Source organism: Acanthochromis polyacanthus, chromosome 1, assembly GCF_021347895.1.
Source record: "Acanthochromis polyacanthus isolate Apoly-LR-REF ecotype Palm Island chromosome 1, KAUST_Apoly_ChrSc, whole genome shotgun sequence".
NCBI lineage: Eukaryota > Metazoa > Chordata > Actinopteri > Pomacentridae > Acanthochromis > Acanthochromis polyacanthus.
The window spans coordinates 25,148,271-25,168,146 of record NC_067113.1 but is presented as its reverse complement, the minus strand read 5'-3'; the positions used below and the strand labels follow the sequence as shown (position 1 = coordinate 25,168,146).

At 43.1% G+C, this 19,876-nt stretch overlaps 1 protein-coding gene across 2 annotated transcripts in view; it reads right to left on the bottom strand.

Moving 5' to 3' along the window:
* Positions 1–6,624: 6,624 nt before the first annotated feature.
* The window catches only part of LOC110951067 (SLIT and NTRK-like protein 3), a 29,055-nt gene continuing 15,803 nt past the window's right edge, over positions 6,625–19,876 (bottom strand). For both annotated transcript variants that reach the window (XM_022193985.2, XM_022193993.2), the window contains exon 7: positions 6,625–17,901. In XM_022193985.2, the coding sequence (XP_022049677.1) occupies positions 16,771–17,901 (1,131 nt within the window). In that variant the 3' untranslated portion in view covers positions 6,625–16,770. The remainder of the gene's footprint in view (positions 17,902–19,876) is intronic.

Below are 19,876 nucleotides of genomic sequence, written 5' to 3'. Positions count from 1 at the left end.
ACAAAAAGCAACTTTTTGCTACCTTGTAAATATGACTATATGGTGTTTTTCAAATGCTAGAGGACGCCATGAGTGAAATAAACAAATGTCAACTCAACTCAGAGGCACAGATTCAGTGTGAAATCAAAATCAGTCATGAGCTCTTAGGTTATTATTTATCTATATGTTAGTTCCATGTACATGTATCTATGTTGCTCTTGAACCCTTTCCGATAGTAAAGCAACTTCCCATTAGCTCAGTATAATTGTCGAAGAATTACCTCAGGGTCAAGAGTTTAGGGTTTGAGGCAAACCAGAGAAGATGTGTTTACACCTCTAAAGGGGCTTTGGGTTTAGGAAAGAAGGAATCAGCAGTTCTTACGTGGCATGGAAACTGATAACAGGGTTACATTTACATATGTGAAAATGAAAAGGAATTTCTGACTGTCTGACAATATTAAATCTGCCAATGACTGAGCAAAGTTTTGTGTTTTTTTTTTAGTTCAATGATACAGCAAATTTCCACAACGTCAGACTTTGGGGCTGTGTAGCAAACCTCAAGAACCACTCTTGTCAACTTGTTGGGTCAGGCTTTCCATATCATTACTGGTTGCATGGCTGAACTTCCATGGTATTACAACTTGTCATTGGGTAGTAGGTAGGTGAGCTGGTGTGCTCAAGCTGCAGTGAGTATCCGGATGGTGGATGGAGAAAGAGCCACATGGATCATAAATAGTTGAAATTCACACCGAAGCCATTTTAAGGCACAAAGGTACTATTTTAATGCAAAAAGAACTTCTAAATTTGTAACTTTGATACACAGACATGAGTTTTTAGGGGTTAAATCAACAAGGAACAAAATGTTAAACTGATGCTTCATATATGTTCACCATTTTACCTTAGCATGTTTGCATTCCAACAGTTGCCAAAACAAACCACAGCTGAGGCTGAAGGGAAATGTCCTCAGTTTGCAGGTGTTTGGTAATTAGCCTAAAGTATTGGACACACTGAATAGTTATGCATCACAGTTCATTCTGTTCAGAGCATGCACGTATCAAACGACATTGCAGTCCTTTTTAATATTCATCAAAATATTTCACTTCTGACCAAAAATGTCACCATGTTGGTGGTGCTAGAGGTACGGTTCTTAACATAGCAAATTCAGTTAGAAACAGGACGCCCTAAATTTCTGTACAGCAGTTCAATCCAGTCCATCTTAGGGTTGCTGCGATATGTCAGACTGGGTTAAAGTGATGAACTGACAAACTGCACTTCCATCCCTAGAGCTTCATCACTAAAAATATTCACGGTCATGAATTATTTTTTTCAAATAAAAATCTCACTGAGGAATTAAAGTGACTTTGCAACCCTAAAGTTCTTATTAGAGCCCGATCTGTGAAGCATTACTGAATTATTAACATTCGTAAAGCCAAAAATTTCGACTAAACCGCTACATAAAAAGTGCCTTATTAGAATGGTTAGCTTATTTTTTTACCATCTTTGTTGGCATGATAAGAATGGAATATAAGAATGAAATTGATCTGAATTTTAATAATGATTAATGAAAAGACACATAGAGTCCTCTGAAAGTGAAGAAGAGGTTTGTAGTACAATAAAAGCTTTAATCTGCACAAAACAAAAACTTCAAAATCAATATTTTACAAGTGTAGAGGGAACAATGTAAAGGTTCACCAGCTTCTGTCAGTTAGTTTTGGTCGTCCTCCCCCTAAACAGCACCGCAGTGCAGAGCATGTCTAGTTTTCCCACAGTTTAAAAAACTGAAGTTGTCTAATGGGTTTTTTGTTTCATTTCAAGTTGTAATTGCAGTGCCTATACACCCTAATTTAATATTAATGGCATACATTCTTCCACAGGGGATATTCAACACTTGTTAGGGGTGAACAAAATGAAAACTTGACTTGAATCTCTGCACCAAATCAGCTGCTTTACATTTCCTCTGTGATTCCTCCCAGAGCTTGCTTATGTTATGCTTGAGATACAGAAGAAAAAAGCAAAAGTGGATCTCTGAGGTCAACGTCTTGTAGAATTTCTGAGAGAAAAAGAGCAACATTTCTGCGGGTTGAAAATGCAAGATGCTTCCCGGCAACGGAGCCGAGGACTTTGAGAACACCAGAGAGCAGTTGTGCTAAGTGGATTATCGCGGTCAGTTAAAGGAAATGAGTCCGGTTCAGTCCGGTGCGCGTGAACCCCTCACCCTTTAAGATCGCTTGTAAACAGGTGCAATTCAGCTTCCTTGATACACTGCTTGATGCTGAGCGAAGGAAAGTACGAGTTTAAAAGTGCACCACGAAAACTGAGGCAGATGATAGGAGGGATGATGAATGTTCCTATGAGGCTGAAATCAGAGGAGGAGAAAGACAGATCGAAGGCAGTCAGGTGTATTAAAGCAATAACTGACTCTGGAGAAATCCTGGTTCAATGGGTAAACTCACAGAACAAAGGAGGCTTCTGAAAATACCACCTGTCACGCGACAACTCGTAAAAATAATGCTGTGCATGAATATATGTATTTACTAGTTTGTTTCTCTATAACAGAAGGTGCAGACTCAGAGCTGCAGATGTGCTAATGCTTCATTTACATTGCAATGTTTAAAAAAATACCCCTTTTGGCTTGGAGTGAGTTGAACAGAACAGCACATCCTGCTTTTTTATATTTACTGTGCATTCATTTGATTCTACAATTGGGTATCTGTAGACTTCTAACCTCTCTTGAAGCACGCAGGGCAATATTAATTGCAAATTCGGTGTCGTAAGAAGTTTCGTCGAGCTTGAGAAAAAAAATTCAGAACGGGGGGGGACCGGTGCAGCATTTGGTTGGGATCTTGGGTGGCTTAATATGTTTTGAAATGATTTACCGCAGCATCTCCAACTGCAGCAAGTCAACATCAGTGGCGCCCCGGTCTCCCATCGTCTCTCATCATCGTGGGAATGAGTGAAATTCATTTTGCCATCAACTGTCCACATGTGGCTCAAGTATACGAGAGCTGTTTCTATAGAGGCAGGAACAGTGGGGGAGAGACAGGAGAAGAGTGTCCTGTGGAGTGACAGAATGAAAGAGGAAAGTAAAAATGAGGGCAAACACAGCAGACTCCGAAAAAAGCATTTTCAAACGGAGGTTTTACACCTTCCGAAAGCACCTACGGCGTCACTCTAATTCCTCTGTTCTCATCAAAACAACACTGTAATCAAGACTCATATAATCCATCATGCTCTTTAGTTCTTGAAACAAGGTGTTGATTAAATAATTAGCAGATCAACAAAACACTGATTTCCAAGTATTTTGATAGTCACTTAATCAATTAATGCAAAAAAAAGGCCAGACCTGAGTTGGTTCCTGCTTCTTAAATGGGAGTATTTACTGTTATTTTTGAAGGAAGTACGTCAGGGTTTTGAATTGTTTGTTGCGAACTGAAGGCATCAAGTCGAGCTCTGGAAAATTGTGACACTATTTTCTGACACTTTACAGACTGAACCAGCAGTTTTCAAACTGTGTGACGACTGGACAGAGGAATGGGGTGCGGATTAATCAGTTTCACTTGTGCGAAAAAAACAACCTGAGTGCTTCTACGCTGGCAAAGCAGTCCACACAAGTGTCATTTAGACAGACAAATGAGACGTAAAGCAGCAGATGGACAGATTCACGGTACTATAGTAATTAATCAAAACTGAAGTGAAGAAAATAGAACTAAATCTTTCTTGCTTGCAGGTTCAATTCGCTGTCAAGGGAACAGTGGAGCCATGACGTCTTTTGTGTCTAAAACCTTGGCAGCAGACAGAACATCTTCTTGAGGTAGTGACACCTCAATTAGATTACACATTTTTGCTGAGAGCCTGTTATCAAGGCTGAAATAGTTTTTAACAAGTTAAAACAGGCTGAAAAGTATAATTGATATGTGCAATTTCTGCATTGAAATATCTACAAACAACACAGTTTTGCTCATTTGTGTACTGTAAATTTCCAACAAAGCTGAAATTCTGAGAGATTTTTCATTCTTTTCAATGAAATGGGGCATTTTATTTAGGTTGCCTGTCAATGGCGTCATATCGCCTTTACCCCCTGTAGCTGGAGGAACAGAAAAAACACCGGATGATGCATCAGAGGGTGCAGAAAGAAACAGCAGCTGAGCACACCAGCAAGCCGCTCTGTTATTTTTTTTCCCCATTCTATTGTTTGTATTGCTCACTCCTTATGGATCAATTTTTTTAGCATGATTTTTTTGACCATGGGCAAAAGCCCTGGGCTCCCTATGATTGTTATCTCAACATAACTTTGGCTGCAGTAGCTGTATTGGCAGTTAACTAATTTAATGGGAAAATAGCAGCTAACTTTACGAAATATAAATATTGTTACGTGCACCATCATTGTTACAATAAAACTACATAACTATATGTGATGTGAATAAAGCTTCACCTCATTCTTTAGCGCAATGTTGAGTCAAGACAGGTAGATTTTCATTGGCAGCAGCAATGAATACAACAATTCCCATAATCCCTTGCTGTTGTGCAATGTCTTGTGTTATTGTTTTGACTGAGAAACACTGTAAAAAACAATGTTTTTGTGGTGTTTTTTGTTTAAAAAAAACACCAAAAAATAAAAAAAGTATTGTAATTTAATAAAAACAGGGAAAATCTGGAAAATAATAGCTTAAAAAATCTCTGTCCTTATTTTTTTTTACATAATGTTCTTTATAATAATGGCAAATGTATAAAAAATGGCAAAAAAAACCCATTGCTTTAAATAAAGTAAAATAGTCATCTTATGATCAAATGTTGTAGAAGACAATAAATTAACATTTGTTAAAAATAGAGATTTTTGATGTATATGTTATTTACATATGTTTTTTCAGGGTAAAGGGTAAATTATCACACTTTTCTGTGCTTTTACTGGATATTAACTGAAATTTAACAAAACAAAGTCTGTAAAATAAAAATATATGGGTTAAAATATTTAAAATGTGCAGTACTTTAAGTTTTCCTTAACTTTTCTATCCTTGTTGAATGGGTTGTCATACGAGAGCAGAAACTCTTTATGCAGGTGTACTGTCAGAAACGGGAGAAGTACTGGTGCATGTGTTGACAGTGCAGCCAAACAGACTCGCTGTTGGTTTAAGGAAGAAGTCAGTCAATAACTGTAGCCACAGTCTGATGTTGTGCTGCACGTGATGCCAACAGTATTTCACACAGCAGCAGTGACATTGGTTCCTTTCCTGAGGAGCTGGATTTGTGCAGCCTGTCACCTGCAGCTCTTCAACTGACTGCTCACTGTGCCTGCAAGAAGGACTGATCCTGTGACCAAATATATGGTGAATGTTTGGGGTCAGCGCTAATCACATGGACAAATGCAATGTGGTTGCTTCCCAATAAAAGCCACTCTGTGTTTTGCAGTTGAAGGATTTCAGCGTCAAGCAACAGCAGTTTGATATTTGATAGTAGCAGGAATTTCAGTACAGAGGGGTGAACTATGCAGCAAGTTTAACATAGCCAGGCTTTCTTTGGGTTAGCTAGTTGGATAAAACCTAAAATCTCAATGAGAGATAAGTATTTTCAGTGGTTTTCAGACTGTGTGCAAACTCGCATAAAGGGGCATTTAACACTTCATTTGAGTCTTCTTCTGCACAAAACCAACCAATTCCAAGCCACCTACGAAGAATAACATTTACCCTAAAAAGCACCGTCACTGCTAATGACGCTAGAAAGGAATGCTGGCAGAAAACTGCTAATCTTGTAAGTTAATATATTTATTCCACCACCCTCAATAACCGCGCTTATTTGTAACCTGACAGCCTCATATTAGAGCTCTTAAACTTTACACTTCACACACACTGCATTGCATTACAGTACATTTAGGTCTGACACTGTTCCAGAATAAAGGATGCAAGAAAATCCCTTCAGTTTTTTGCCAAATCAAAGCGAAATTAATGTCGTCGGATGAATATTCTCTGTGATAAATACCAATAGACTGATCAATTTTGTGTCACATTAACTGAGAATTTAGCTGTGTAAAATAGACTTGGCAGCAATTCAGAACCAAGCATTTCAACATATTTATGCATTTTCTGCATAACCAGCTGAATGCATATAGGTTGTTGTGGCAACACGCCGCATCTAGTTTACCACTGAAAATGCACGGCTTTGTTTAGCGGTAGCATAGAGCTCAACGGGTTTGCAAATTTAATGTATTCCCTCCGCAAATAATCTCCATAGAGAATATCACCAGGGAAAGAATCTATGAAAGGGTGGTGGTTCGTAAAAAAGATTGAAATCCCAAACTCTGAACAGAACCTCCTCCAAGGCAGGTTGGCAGTGTAGCATAAGAAAGCCACCTTCTTGACACTGAAAACTCTGGCTTTAGGCTGAACACATTCTTTTTCCTTCAGAGTACACCCCTAAGGTGTCACGGTCTTTGGGCGTTTTTTTTTTTTGTCATTTTATTCTACAAAGATCCCTTTCCTCATGTTTCTCTTCTTGTTTCATTTCCTTCCTTTGAGCGTTTTCCCTCCTTTTTTGATCTTCTGCCATTGACTGTCATTGGTTTCACCCGTTTCTACTCTAATCAATCAGCCCCTGTGGACATATCACCTATTTTAGATGCTAGTTGATCTTTTGTTTGCCTGCCTGACTTCTGTTTTTTTTTTTAATCCTTTTGATTTACTCAGTTTCTTGCTACAGTTTCTTCGGCATGCTTTTGTGGCCTTTTTTTTATTTTTGGTTAACCTTTGCTGCTCCCTATCAGTTTTTTGGATTAACCTTTTGAACTTTGGCTATCTTTGCATCAGCTTAGTTACTAAGGCTCGTTTTGTGTGATTGGACACCTGTTTCATGTGTCTGTATTTGGGTTTGCTTCGAGAAAAACACACATCAGCAAAGGCGGAACGTGGAACTACTAATAGAAACCAGTTACATGAAATGACTATTTCATAGAAGTAGAGACCACAACTATTACTAAAAATCTTGAGTTATAATTTTAACTGTAATTTTTTTATTTTTTTTTTTTTGCTGTGTGGATGTTAGATGAATGCAAATCAGTGCAGTGTGCTGAAAGGAATGTCTTTTTTCTGCCATTAAAGAGACTCATGAGGGTATAAGGGTTTGACAACCGCTGGAAAATAATCACCAGAAAGAAAACAGTAATGAGAGTCATCATAACACTTGCTCATTAAGGAACTGCATTTGATATCAAGATTTCAATATTCGGGATGTAGCCGATGAAGACATCAAATTAAATCAATCGCATAGTTGCGAGCAAATCGGCAGGAAAGAGTTAGAGAGTTAGAGCAGCTTGAAGAGGAAATCTGTCTCAACAACAGCAGCAGCAGCAGCACTCAGTCGAGTAACAACTGGCTCATGAACTGTGAACACTCCCAGCCTCTGGGTTGTGTTTGCTATTGTGGCCCCCGATCCCATTGTCCCACCATTGTTAATGATAATGTCAGTGGTGATGGGTGTGTGAGGTGTGTGTGTGTGTGTGTGCGCGCGTGTGCATTGCAGTGTGTGTTTGCAGAGCTTTTGTGTGCACAGTGTGTATCAACAGCAGTGTGTGTGTGTGTGTGTGTGACCAGAGGTGACCCAGTGGTGTCCCTGCTGGTCCGGAGCAGGGATAACACCCTCCGGAGGCGACGCTCATTAATCATCCCATTCAAACACGCAGAAACGCAATCCATCCTCCCATCCTCTCCTCCTCCTGCTCCTCCTTTCCCTCCTCGCCTCCTCTTCCTCGGCACCGACGCTCCGTAATGGGGTCACTGCTCCCATTTAACAGAGACAGACAGAGGAGAGGAGAGGAGAGAGAAAGGGAGAAAGACGTGGAGGGGTGGAGTGAGGAGGAAGGAGGTGGGGTAAAAATGAAGTGAGATTAAATAAGAAGTAACGAAGGGGGAAGGACGGCGAGGGAGGCAGAAATAATAAAAAGAGGGGGTGGGAGACGTGGGGAGGAAGGAAATAATTACAGAGGGAGGTGTTTGAAAGCAGGAGCGATTAAGAGGAGAGGGAGGGGAAATACAGTGAGTGGAGTAAAGAGGGACGAAAGGGGGTTAAAAGAAAAAAGTGTGCTGGAATAACAGTAAAAGCCCTGATTAATGTCATGCAAGGGAGAAGCAAAAACATTGTGTTCTTTGGAAATGTGGAGAAGATTCTTTGGAATATGCCGCTGTGGGGACCCAGCACTAATTATGTGACTGTGTGTATGTGTGTGTGATTCATTCTAGTGCTGGAGGACAGGCATGTGTACATAACCAGCACATGGAGAAGCACAAAAGCTGGCAGCGGCACATAGACACAACTAGCTAGCGAGCGATGCCAGGGGACCTCGGTAGAACTAGGTTCCTCCTCCTGCTGCATTATTCTCTTTGGAATGTTGTTTTTATTTCCTGGTTCGAAACTGCGGTGCATCGCCCCCGGTTATCCAGCATCACACACACACACACACACACACACACACACACACACACACACACACACACACACACACACACACACACACACACACACACACACACACACACACACACACACACACACACACACACAAGCTGGAGCGCTTCACTCATCCTCGTCCCACAACCACTTTCGAGAAAACAGCCTCTGACAGATGCCCCAAACAAAGAGAGAAACTCGAGGCCAAAAAAACATCTGAGGATGACAGAAAGCGTCGCTTTCTTTCCCTGTGTGTGCCCTCAAAATAACAAGTTCATTCTTTTTTAACTGGTGGACAACGGAAGTCTTGCAGAAGTCTTTTCCCTTTTGCACTTAAAAGTTTGGGAAATATCCTCATTCCGAGAACAATGATACCGCTCCTCTTTCTCTGTGCAATAAATATAAAGCAACAGCCTGTTAACCTAGATTAGCAACAAAGGCTGGAAGCCGCAGGAAACGACTAGCCTTGCTGTGTCCAGCAGCAACAAAATCTGCCTACCAGCATCTCTAATGCTGAAGAATTAACCGGTAACGTTTCAGTTGCTTAATCATCTGAGTAATCTGGAGGTTTTCCCAACTGTGAGAAGAACCTTCAGGAGAGGGGTGCGGGCAGTGTAGTAATAGAGCTGTGGAAAGTGGTGGGGGAGATGCCAGGTGGAGATACTGCATGGGGTGAAAGGGACAGGTGCATGCCGGTGTTCTAATAACAACTGGAACTTACTGTGGTTGGGCCTGTTGATTTGGCCTGCTTATCTGCACAGCGAGCACTCAGAGCAACAGCAGTGGTTGTGACATGCAGATTATCGAGGCAATTAAGGTTCTTTAAAACCTTTGTGCAGCACCCAATTACTGTAGTTTGCATCAGAAACAGCACTATTTCACCTTGTATCTCAAGTCTGATGCGCATTTCTTGGATTCATTAAGACATTAAGACGCTTAGTATTATATCGGATGTTCATTGCAAATGAACTAAAAAAAAAAAGGAAGCTCAATTTATAGCTCACTGAATCCTGTTTACATCCTTAGGGAGCAAGCTTGCCGTTTCCTTCTGTTTCCAGTTTTTTTTGTGCTGAGCAAAGCGAACATTATATCCGGCGAGAGTCCATCTTCTCCACTAAGTGTTGTGCATATTCTCCCAAAAGGTCTATTCTTTCGCAGCGGCCAAAGAGAAGATCACGGCTTTGCCTTGTAGTCGCAGAGATTTCTCCCAACCGAGTACAGAGAGGTCTGGGCATTTGGTGTCGACACAGAAAGCTCTGTCTGCCAGAGAAGAAGAAGCTAATTTATATAAGAATGGGATGGAGATTAAGACCTCTGAGGGTATTATGGATTTGGGGAATTAAGCATAATGGATTTCATGTAGGGCTTTCTTTTACGAGTCCCTCGTTGGAGAGAGGTACGCAGTCTTGAGAGCAGATCTGATTCATTCCACGGCAGGAGAACTGGCACATGCACATACCAACCGGCTCTCATTCAGTAAAACACACACACAGACACACAGACACACATACATACATTTGCTACGCCCGTATTCATATAAACAGCAGCTCCCCGGGATGAGCCATGGCTCCCTAAACTGTCTGAACTAAAATGCCTTTTGTCATTCCCAAGTGTATATTTATGAAGATTTTACACTTCTATTTCACACTGCTCTGGTTTTTGAAACACAGATTGCCGGAAATCATCAAAACGGCAAACAAATACGACACAAGTGTTATGTTATGTGAGACAAAGTGGAACCGCCAGAAATAAAATCAGGCAACACTTTTTCTTGTAAACAGCCTTAAAATTGTCTCCTCCGGTTAGATTTTGAAGACGAACTGTTCAAAGTGGAAAAAAGAATGGAAGCAATAAGAAGAACACCTGTACAATTTCATGCTATCCAGCACAATAACTACGCAACAACAGCTTTAAAAGGTAATATGAAAATGAATTAACTGCAAGTTCAGGCTGAGAGTAGGTGCAACACATAAACATTTGTGTTAAACATTAAATGTTACGATTAATAATTGCTTTGAGTGATATTAAAATTGCATTGACACAGTATGTATAATGCATTTTGATGGCTGTGTTGCTGTCATCTCACACATTTTAAACAGATAAGGGAGGATTTGCTCTGGATATTCTGCTTTTTCCTGAATTGATGTTCAGTCAAGACTTTAATAATCCTCTTAGCCTTGCATTTTTAATATTTTGTTATATTTACCGAAGGCTAACTAGTGAGCTGGTCTTGATATATTAACGTTGTTTGCCTGTTTGTTGTTCTGATTGTCTAAAGGCAAGTTCTATCAACGGGGCTTGAAGCAGTATTGATTTTTTTCGGCCAGTTGGGGGCAGCGTAACAAGCCGTAAGCATAACATATTATCACCCGCAGAGCCGGGTGATAATTCTGCTGGTTCTTCACCACCAGCTACTCCTTTCACATTACACTTGATCCATTGTTAATATAAAAATATTGACCGTCGTGGCTTTAAAGATTTGTTTTTCTGTGCGATGGTTTGCTAACTACTGCACGGCGAGGGCTTCATAACTCTCGCTCGTGTCAATATTTGCAGTCGATTCGCTTGTTACTACATTATGATGGATAGGTTGATAAAACAGCAGCAGCCTAAACAAATGTTCTGTTGCACTGGGCGCGTTTGAGTCTGTCGTCAGTCTATCCAGCGCGCATGTTGGTGTTTGCATATAGATGAGTGAGAGGAAGGCAGCGTTTGACATTAAACTATTCAGTTTCGGGCATCAAAACATCCTACTAGTCCACATGCTTTCTCTAACTATATTTCCTGTCAGCTTCTCTGCTGTAATCCTATTAAAGAAGAGGCAAAATGCCCCTCAAAGAAATCTTTAAAATACTCCCTTTGGGCACAGGAAAGTTGGGTTCAGGCCTAAATGAATCAAGGTGAGGTTTATATTTTTAAATTTATATTCAGTGCAGTATTATGGAATCATTAACCCCTTGTTTATTCTGAGTGGCTCGTTCATCGAGGATTATTCTTCTGAACTTTTGGTTGTGGCTGGGTGGATTTAGATGTTCGATGCCACAACTGCAGCGTGAAAAACTACATCGAGGGTCCAGATTTCCCCTCTGTGCACAAGGACCCATAAATCACTGTTACGGCCCTGCACTCAGACACATAAACACAATCGCACTCCCAGTTTCAGCGCAGCACTTGGAGGGAGAGAAGATATTCTGGGTTATCTCAGTGAACGGGTGCCTTCCCCTGGCTCCCACTCCACTCGCCTTCCCCTCCAGATAAACATGTTGTTCCAAACACTGGTTCAACACACGGCGACGGGCGGAGATTAAGACCGACTTAAGTTTATCATAAATGAAGTGCAAAGTCGACAGTTGTGTGGCCCACTGCCTCTCAATACTAAAACCACCAGCTGTGTTATTTAGGAGGTGAAGGGAGCTGTGCAATAGAAGCCACCAGGCATTCCAGTGCTGAGGTAGGCTCTAATCCTCTGCTCCTGGCTCGCTCCTGACAGAGGAAGAAACAGCAGAGAGATGCGTGCACAAATCAGAATTTATGGCGGCATCGACGCTGTCTTATAGCTGTTGCAGAGAGACACTGATCCTCATCCTTTGTACTTTTTTCTCAAGTCTCAATCCGGCGAATAATTGCTATGAAGTCAATATTTAAAAAACGGTAAAATGGATTTAAAGAAATCAATAATGCCCATATCCGAGGGAAAATAATATTTGAAAAATACAATTTTAAGCATAAAATCACCCCAGTTTACCTATTTATTTATTTCTTTGTTTTATCACTTCCAGGAGTGCGTGATCAGCATGTCACTTCCCCGCAAAATCTTTTCTATTGGTGGCAGCATTTTCTGGAAAGTTGCAAGAAACCTGAGGTGAGCAGTGTCTTCTTGCAGCAGGAAACACAAAACCTCTTGGATGTGTGGTGCAAGATCTGTTCAAACAGATCTACTTTTCTATTCTTATGTGGAAAATCAGCCATATTCTCCTTATTCTGCCTGTCTCTGATCTTACACTCGCACAAAAAAAAAAAACGTCACACATCCATGAACGAGGATATAAAACCACACACACACATTTCAGCACAAGGCCTGCAAAGCTCATGTGATGCTTTCAACGTCAACCGGGCCGGTCCCTGCCATCTTAGTGTCTCCACACCAGCTTACTGCAACAGCAGAATGACACGGTAACAGACACATATCAGCTTACTATAATAACACCTAGCCAGCACGCCGAGTAATCCGCCATTTTGCTTCACAGCACTGTAAATAAGTATTGTCATGCTACACTGGAAGGCGCAGAAATCTTCATCTTTTTCGACTGTAACTGTTTGGCAGACACGTAATTGAGCTCCAAGTCTTTTACAGAGATCATGTGGGTGGCGTCGCGTGCCAGAGAGCAGACACAAAGCAAAGGCGGCCGGAGATGTGTGTGTGCGCTCACAATGGCAATATCCGAATCTGTACTTTATTTCTTCTTCTCTCTGTCTTGCTACCAACTGTAACTCTCCTCTCGCACACAAACGAACAAGTCCTCCAGCAGCCTTAAGCCTGGAAACACCCGCTCGCTGATCTTTCTCCCCTCCTTTTCATCTCCTCCCATCCTCCCTCAGATCTCCCTCTGTCCTCTTTAGTCCCCCTCTTTCCCTCCCTTCCTTCTCATCATCCTCTCCCTTCCAGCGTCCTCCTCACTCCTCACCTCTCTCGCTCCCTCTCTCCCTCACACATACTCTCTCTATGTCTCTCGCTCCCTTTGTAGGAATTTCCCTTGCTGATGTTGTCCATTGAGAGCCAGTGATTGTCTGTGGGTGAGAGCAGAGGAGAAGAGTGGAGCCGATTGCTGCAATGCAGAGCAACCAAACAACATCACAGCGCCGCAGCAGACGCCGCGTGTTTGCATGTGCGCTCGTATGTACAGTTTGTGTACATATTTAAATTTACTTTGTTTACTCGTGCATTTGTACGTGCCAAGTGTGCACACGTCGGACACAACGATGTAAATGTTTATGAGTGTGCGCGTGTGTGTTTGGGAGCGATGACCAGCTCAACCACAACTATTTGTCATGGCCAAACACCAAAGCTTCTGCAGCTATGCACCATGACTTTTAAATAGATCTCTTTTCACTGACATCAAACCATGCCCAACTGTGCATTTTTAATACCCTGCATGTTTATGCAGAGAAGAATATGGTTTCATGCCTACACACACACACACACACACACACACACACACACACACACACACACACACACACACACACACACACACACACACAGGCGCTCACTCAGAAAAGATCTGCCTATCGCAGCTCAGGCTAAATCTATTATGCAAAATGACAGTGTTTTAATCAGGCTAATTGTCCAGCTCCTCGCCATGTCTCTGCCATCTCTACTTAACCGATGCCACAGCCGCACTGTTTTTTTCTTCTTCTTTTTCTTTTTTTTTTTTTTTAAAGGAATAAATGACACGGTGGTGGAGGAAGAGCGAGAGGCAATCTAAGCCACAGAGGCCCACAGGCGTTTGAAGTCTAAAGACTCTTTCATCCTCGACTCTGGGAAATGAATGATTTTTTTCACACAGTGACAGGACAGCTCTGACAGGACCCAAACACATGAACCATGGCAAAGCTGTCAGATAGTCAAACACACATACACAGACACACACACTGTGGGGAAACACAAGGGCAAAATACATACAAATACACACACTTGGAATCGGTCCAGAGCCAGAGAGTGTTGCAAAAATCACCACGTTCACGGGTGAGGAAGTGAGAAGGAAGTGTTAAAAGTGAGGAAAAAGAGAGTGAATAGGACCGAGAGAATGATGCTATAATTAGTCGTTTGTTGCCTTAACTGGCATTTAGTTTTAACTGGGCTTCTTTGTCTGTAGACACAATGGGGCTGATGTGGCATGAGTGAACTACACAGCTTAGAGGATTAAGGCTGGACTGAGGCTGTGTCGCTGCACTCGCTCGTTTTCGTCACGCACACACAAACAAAACGCGCGCTCAACACACTTTCTTAAACACACACACACACACACACCTACAAACAAAGGCACACCCCTTTGAATACACACACACACACATACGCAGAGAGAGAGTCCCGAGTGTGCACACACACAAACGCACCCACAGGGGGATTATCTGTGCAACAGTGTTCTGAACACTGAGAGTGAGGAGGCGTCTGAAGAACTGCACTCATCACCGAAGGATGGAAGGAGCACAGCAGTCAAAACACACACACGTATACACACACACCAAGCACACACACACTTCAGTGTGAGCTACCTGTGTGTTGAGCAGCATATAGAACAGCATCTCTCCGTGTCCGTCCTGTGAGGCTGAGCTGACAGCCAGAGCAATGAGAGAGAGCCAGGGAGAGAGAGAGAGAGAGAGAGAAGGGGAAATAGAGGAGAGAAGAAAGAACAAAAGAATAAAGGTGAGAGCGGAGGAATAAAAAAAAGGCTGAGGAGAAAGGGAAGAGGGGAACGAATCAGAATGAGAGATGAAAGTTGAAGAGAAAAGGGGAAAATCATTACAAAAAGAAACACAAGCGGGAGAAAGATGGAGCAATCCGTACCCTTGGCCTCGGGGCCACCAGCCTTACATGTCCTTATTTCGCAAATAGATTGTATTGATTTTATACCATTAATGTGGTACATTTCACACTGTTAGCTTCTATCTCCACCCTTTAGTGTGTGAAGAACCCTGCAGGCGCTCAGGCTTTGCTCAACTCTCATCTGATCTCTCCAACACGCTGCATGGACAAGCTTACAGGCTTAGCGTACCTCGAGCCGTTTCTTTAATGTACTATTACGGCAAGAGAGTGAGTGTGCATTTATGGGGGTCAGGGCATACGGTTGTGTGTGTGGATCTGTCACACAGTAGCTGCAAGCAAAAGGGTTTTTTTTTTTTATGTAGCACCCTTTATTGTATTTTGTGGGTCGGCGGTAAGAAGGCTGAACCAGATGCAGAATCATCCTATACATTAATATAACATGATCCCTTACAGGAGAGCTTCAACACGCAAAAACTAAGAATAAATATATTCACAACTGCCTCTACTATTGGTAGGAGATGAAAGCATAAAAAGGTACCTCCGTAAAAGATAATAATCGATAGTTGATAGAAGTGTCTGTCTTTTTTTTATCGTCAAAAAAAATGCCTTTACGTCCCGGTTTTTTTGTCCATTGTTCTTTTTTTTTGCCATTCAATTTTCCTCTGAGAAATATTTAAAAATCAATACAATAACCTCTGTGCCTTTGTCCGATGAAAGAAAAACGTGGAGCAGAGGTCCTTGTGGGCCCATTAAGTCTGGCTGATTAAGAAATCCAAAATGCATCCATTTCCTGCAATGTCCTTCTGCGAATCCTTTGTTTCCTGTTGCATTCAGAAAATAAAAATAATTGTATCCTTTCCTCCATAAAACCTTTTTAGAATTTCTCACAGCAATCAACTATTCCTGGATATGTCCCTCATCATATCACATCGTAGCCCTGTAAAAAAATTCAACTGGATAAGCAAAGTAAGTTAACTGGATGAGATGATGAAAGTGAAACAGAACTGCATACAAACAACTCCAATATTGACTTGGGTATATTATTATTTTTGGCTCATCCAGGGAATGCAATTATTCGGCGGGTTTTTGATTGGTTTTAGTCTCAGTCGTCCATCAGCGTCCCATCCATTGGTAGTCAAACCTCTTTGTTTAGATAAATAGATCTGTATTCATAGAAAAATAAGCATTGACCACACTGCTGGCTGTTCATTGCTAAGGCACTTGGCTGTTTTCGGTTACTTCTCTTCCTCTTTTGCTTCGTCTCTGTCATTCCTCCATCTTAAACTCGCTCCACACCTTCACCTTCTGACTGTCCTAGGGTATGACTCTGCGTTTGATGTTGCAAAGAGCTGGTGTGTTTCACCTCCACGCAGGCCTTTCGAGAGTGATAATATGAGCAATAACGCCCACTCCCCACCACCACCACCATGCCGTCTCCCGTTGTGGTGCTGAGTAGAAAAACCGCGCCCTCGTAACTTTATGACCATGGAGGGAAAAAAATACTGTAGTAGCTGCAGCTGCCTCCAGGCACAGATCTGGGATCAGCTAATCCTTTGCCAAATACCAACCTATATGCCAGTAGTGGGGAAAATACAAAAATCTGACCTCAGCTCGTTATCCAGGAATAAACATAGTGTGTGTGGTGTAGTCCCGCTCCCCCACAGGCTCCTCTCAAAGCCCCGCCAACCTCTATACAGGAGTCATTGTTACTGGGTGATTCATCACCAGAGAGGGAGATGATGAGGAGACAAGAGAAGAGGGGTAGCAGGAAGAGGAGAAATAGGAGGAGGAGGGTGAGGAAGAGGAGGCGCATTAAAACTGGTACGAGCGGTCCAGCACCTCCATGTAGTCCGGTGTGGTCCTCAGTCTGGCTCTCTGCTCTCCTGCCCCCTGCTCGGTCTGGCTGCCGTGGCCACCGCCCGCCGTGGAGCTGGCGGTGGTGACCACGAGCGTTTGGTCGGGCCTCGCTTCCTGTTTGGAGTCTTGAGGGTGGGGATAGCGAGGCGGGGGCCTCGCATACCTGTCTGGCAGATCTCTGAACTCGGGGGTGGGGAGTCTGAAGAGGCAGTCCACCAGTTCCACCTTAGGGGTGGGGCCCTGGCTGTCGATGACTGTGGGGCACAGGATCCCGTTCCCGTGGAGGCCAGCGAGCGGCCCCATCGCCCCCGTCACGGTGTTGATGGGTGACGAGGACACCTCCAGCGCCCACTCCCTCTCCTTCTCCGCTGAGGAGCAGTATCCCCCCTCGCACTCGCTCGAAGCTGCGAATGTCTGTTGCTGCTGCGGCGGCCGCTGCTTCACCGCCGCGTCCTGCTCTTCTTTGTAGATGGGGTTGCTACACATGTGTGAGGCTGCGGCTGGATTGGCACCTTTGGCCTCCGGGGGCAAGATGGTGTCGTAGACGTGGTTGTGTTCGGCTGGAGGTAGAGGCGGCATCTCCGGGAGGCCGTGGTGATGGTGGTGGTGGTGCGACTGCTCGGTGAAAATTCCACACTCCATCTGGATGCCAGCCAAGTCTACCTCTCCCTGGCGACGGAATGGCAGCTTGTCCCTCCTCCTCAGGGCGTAGGCGATTAGTGCCGCTGCCGCGAAGAATGCGGAGACAAACAACACCAGCAGGCTAAGCACTAACACCGACAGAGGGATTGAATCCTTCCCCGGAGGGATCGGGGGTCCCAGCCCTGACCCGGGGTAGCCAACCGATACGCCGCTGTCTGCCGCTGTGGAGGTGGCTGTCTGCTCTTCGCGCTCCTGGTCCTCCTGGGGCTCCAGCTCGGGGCAGAGCAGCTCCATGGAGAGCGAGCGCAGGTCTACACCTTTGGTCTTATCCGGGGAATGGCACACCACCTCTCCCACCACAACCACTGCGCTGAGCCCCTCCAGCCAACGCTTCAGTGGAGCTGCTTCACAGTTGCACTCCCACGGGTTCTGCTGCAGGTCCACCTGGAGAAATACAGCGCATTGTCACTGTGTAATAGTACACTAATTACTGGTCTGTCGTTGCAATGCAAATGCATGAATCATTTTGTGGAAGGTAAACAAAAATAGATAATTTTGTAGATGCCCTTGCAATATTTATTAGTGAATTTGTAAATATATGTTATGCTGAGGAATACGCCAGTAGCACACACTCCAATGAGATGACACCAAGAAAAACGATTTTATATCTGTTACCTTTCAGCAGCAGGAATATATGGAAAGTGGGTTTTTCAGCATTTACATAATAGAATACAGCTCTCCGGAATGATGATTTTCAAAATATGCAGGTTATAAATAGCTCTAATTAATGTAAAAATGTCATTGTAGGGTCAACAGCACATTTAGGCATTCACATTTACTGAAAGGCAGCGCACAGGCTTGATACGTTCTCAATATTCAACTTGCACCACACAAGTGCCCTCTCAAAAACCTGTTCACAAATGCTCTACAGCAGGTTATAGGAAAATTTTAGTTTACAATAAAGACCACTCAGAGTTTACACAAGTGGTTACTCAAAAAACTCACCAGCAGTTTCGGTGTGACAAGCATGCAGGAGCATCACAGCACTTTGCTTTTAACAACAGACGAGATTCGATGCAAGTCTCCCCTGTGCTATAATCCAATAGGTATGCGCGCAAATCCATTTTCTCATCGCCAGCTATTGATTGCGTATCCTAAAACAAACTCAAATATTCACTTTGCCACACTTTGAAAACGGCTAAAGCAGATTATGCACAAAGGGAATCACATCATGTTGTATTGTCTGCAGAACTGATCTGCTCCGTATCTTTAGCAATGACATTGGCAATGAAAGCTGATATTCTCTCTGTCACACTTCCAAGGAGCTCGCACAAATGTTGTCATGCTAATTCGGTTAGGCCATCTCCCCGGCTTGCAGAAAATAGATGGATGCTTTTCGAGATGATTCAGCATTGCTGCTGTGGGAGCCGTGGTGCAGCTACTTCCCCATGCCTCACGCTGAACAACCGGATGCTCCTTCACTTTATTGAAGTTAGCCCACTGTGGGCTTTTGTGTGGCTTTCATAATGACATAATTGCGACTGGAGGGTGAGTAGAAACAACACTCAGCTGCAGTTTGAGCTCAGTTAGTGCACTTCCGCAATAGTAAACTTCCACTGACGAGTGCAATTTTGAAGGTTTCTGCACCATTGTGACGCATCTGGGGCTGTAATGTAGCATGATTGAGCAGAGAGACATTGGAAATAAACACTGCATGAGCAAAATGTCATCTTGTTTTTGCTGTTTCATAAAAACAATCCTACATCTGGTTGAAATTCCTGAAGCATTTTATTGTTTGCCTACACGCAGATCCCAAGGGCTCTTTCCCCGTCTCTTTTGCAAGCATCTGTCCAACGCATCCAGCACTGTTTACGATTTATACGCCTGGTCACCTAGTGTGTGATTTGCTGTCAGCTCGTCAGTCAAAACTCTGCTGTGACGGAAAATTATAGACCCTCAGTTAGTCCGACAGGTGCATGGAAAATATGAGCGTGTGAGGCTGGCAGTAAACTCATCCACAAAGTCAAGTACAGTATGTTAATGATGAAGTGGGAAACACTGAACAAGCCAACGCCAGCATTTTGTGGGGTTTTTTTACCTCCAAATGTTACAGTTATGAGTGTAGCATTCAGTGTTTTTACACATTCAGGAAACCCTTTTCTATCCATTGATGCCGGGTTCACCCCGGACCGGTTGTCAGTCCATCACAGGGCCAAAACAGTCACACAGACAACCTTTCATTCTCACATTTGTGCCAGTTAAAGGTGGAGTATGCAATTCTAATCCAGCACCATTTTAGTTTCTGCACAGCTCTGGCTCTGGGAATTGAATGTGACCGATTCACACATCAATTCAAGCCTGTGCTCAGTCATGCTCAGAAACAGGACAAGAGGAAAAAGAAGACGTGATAGCAACAGTA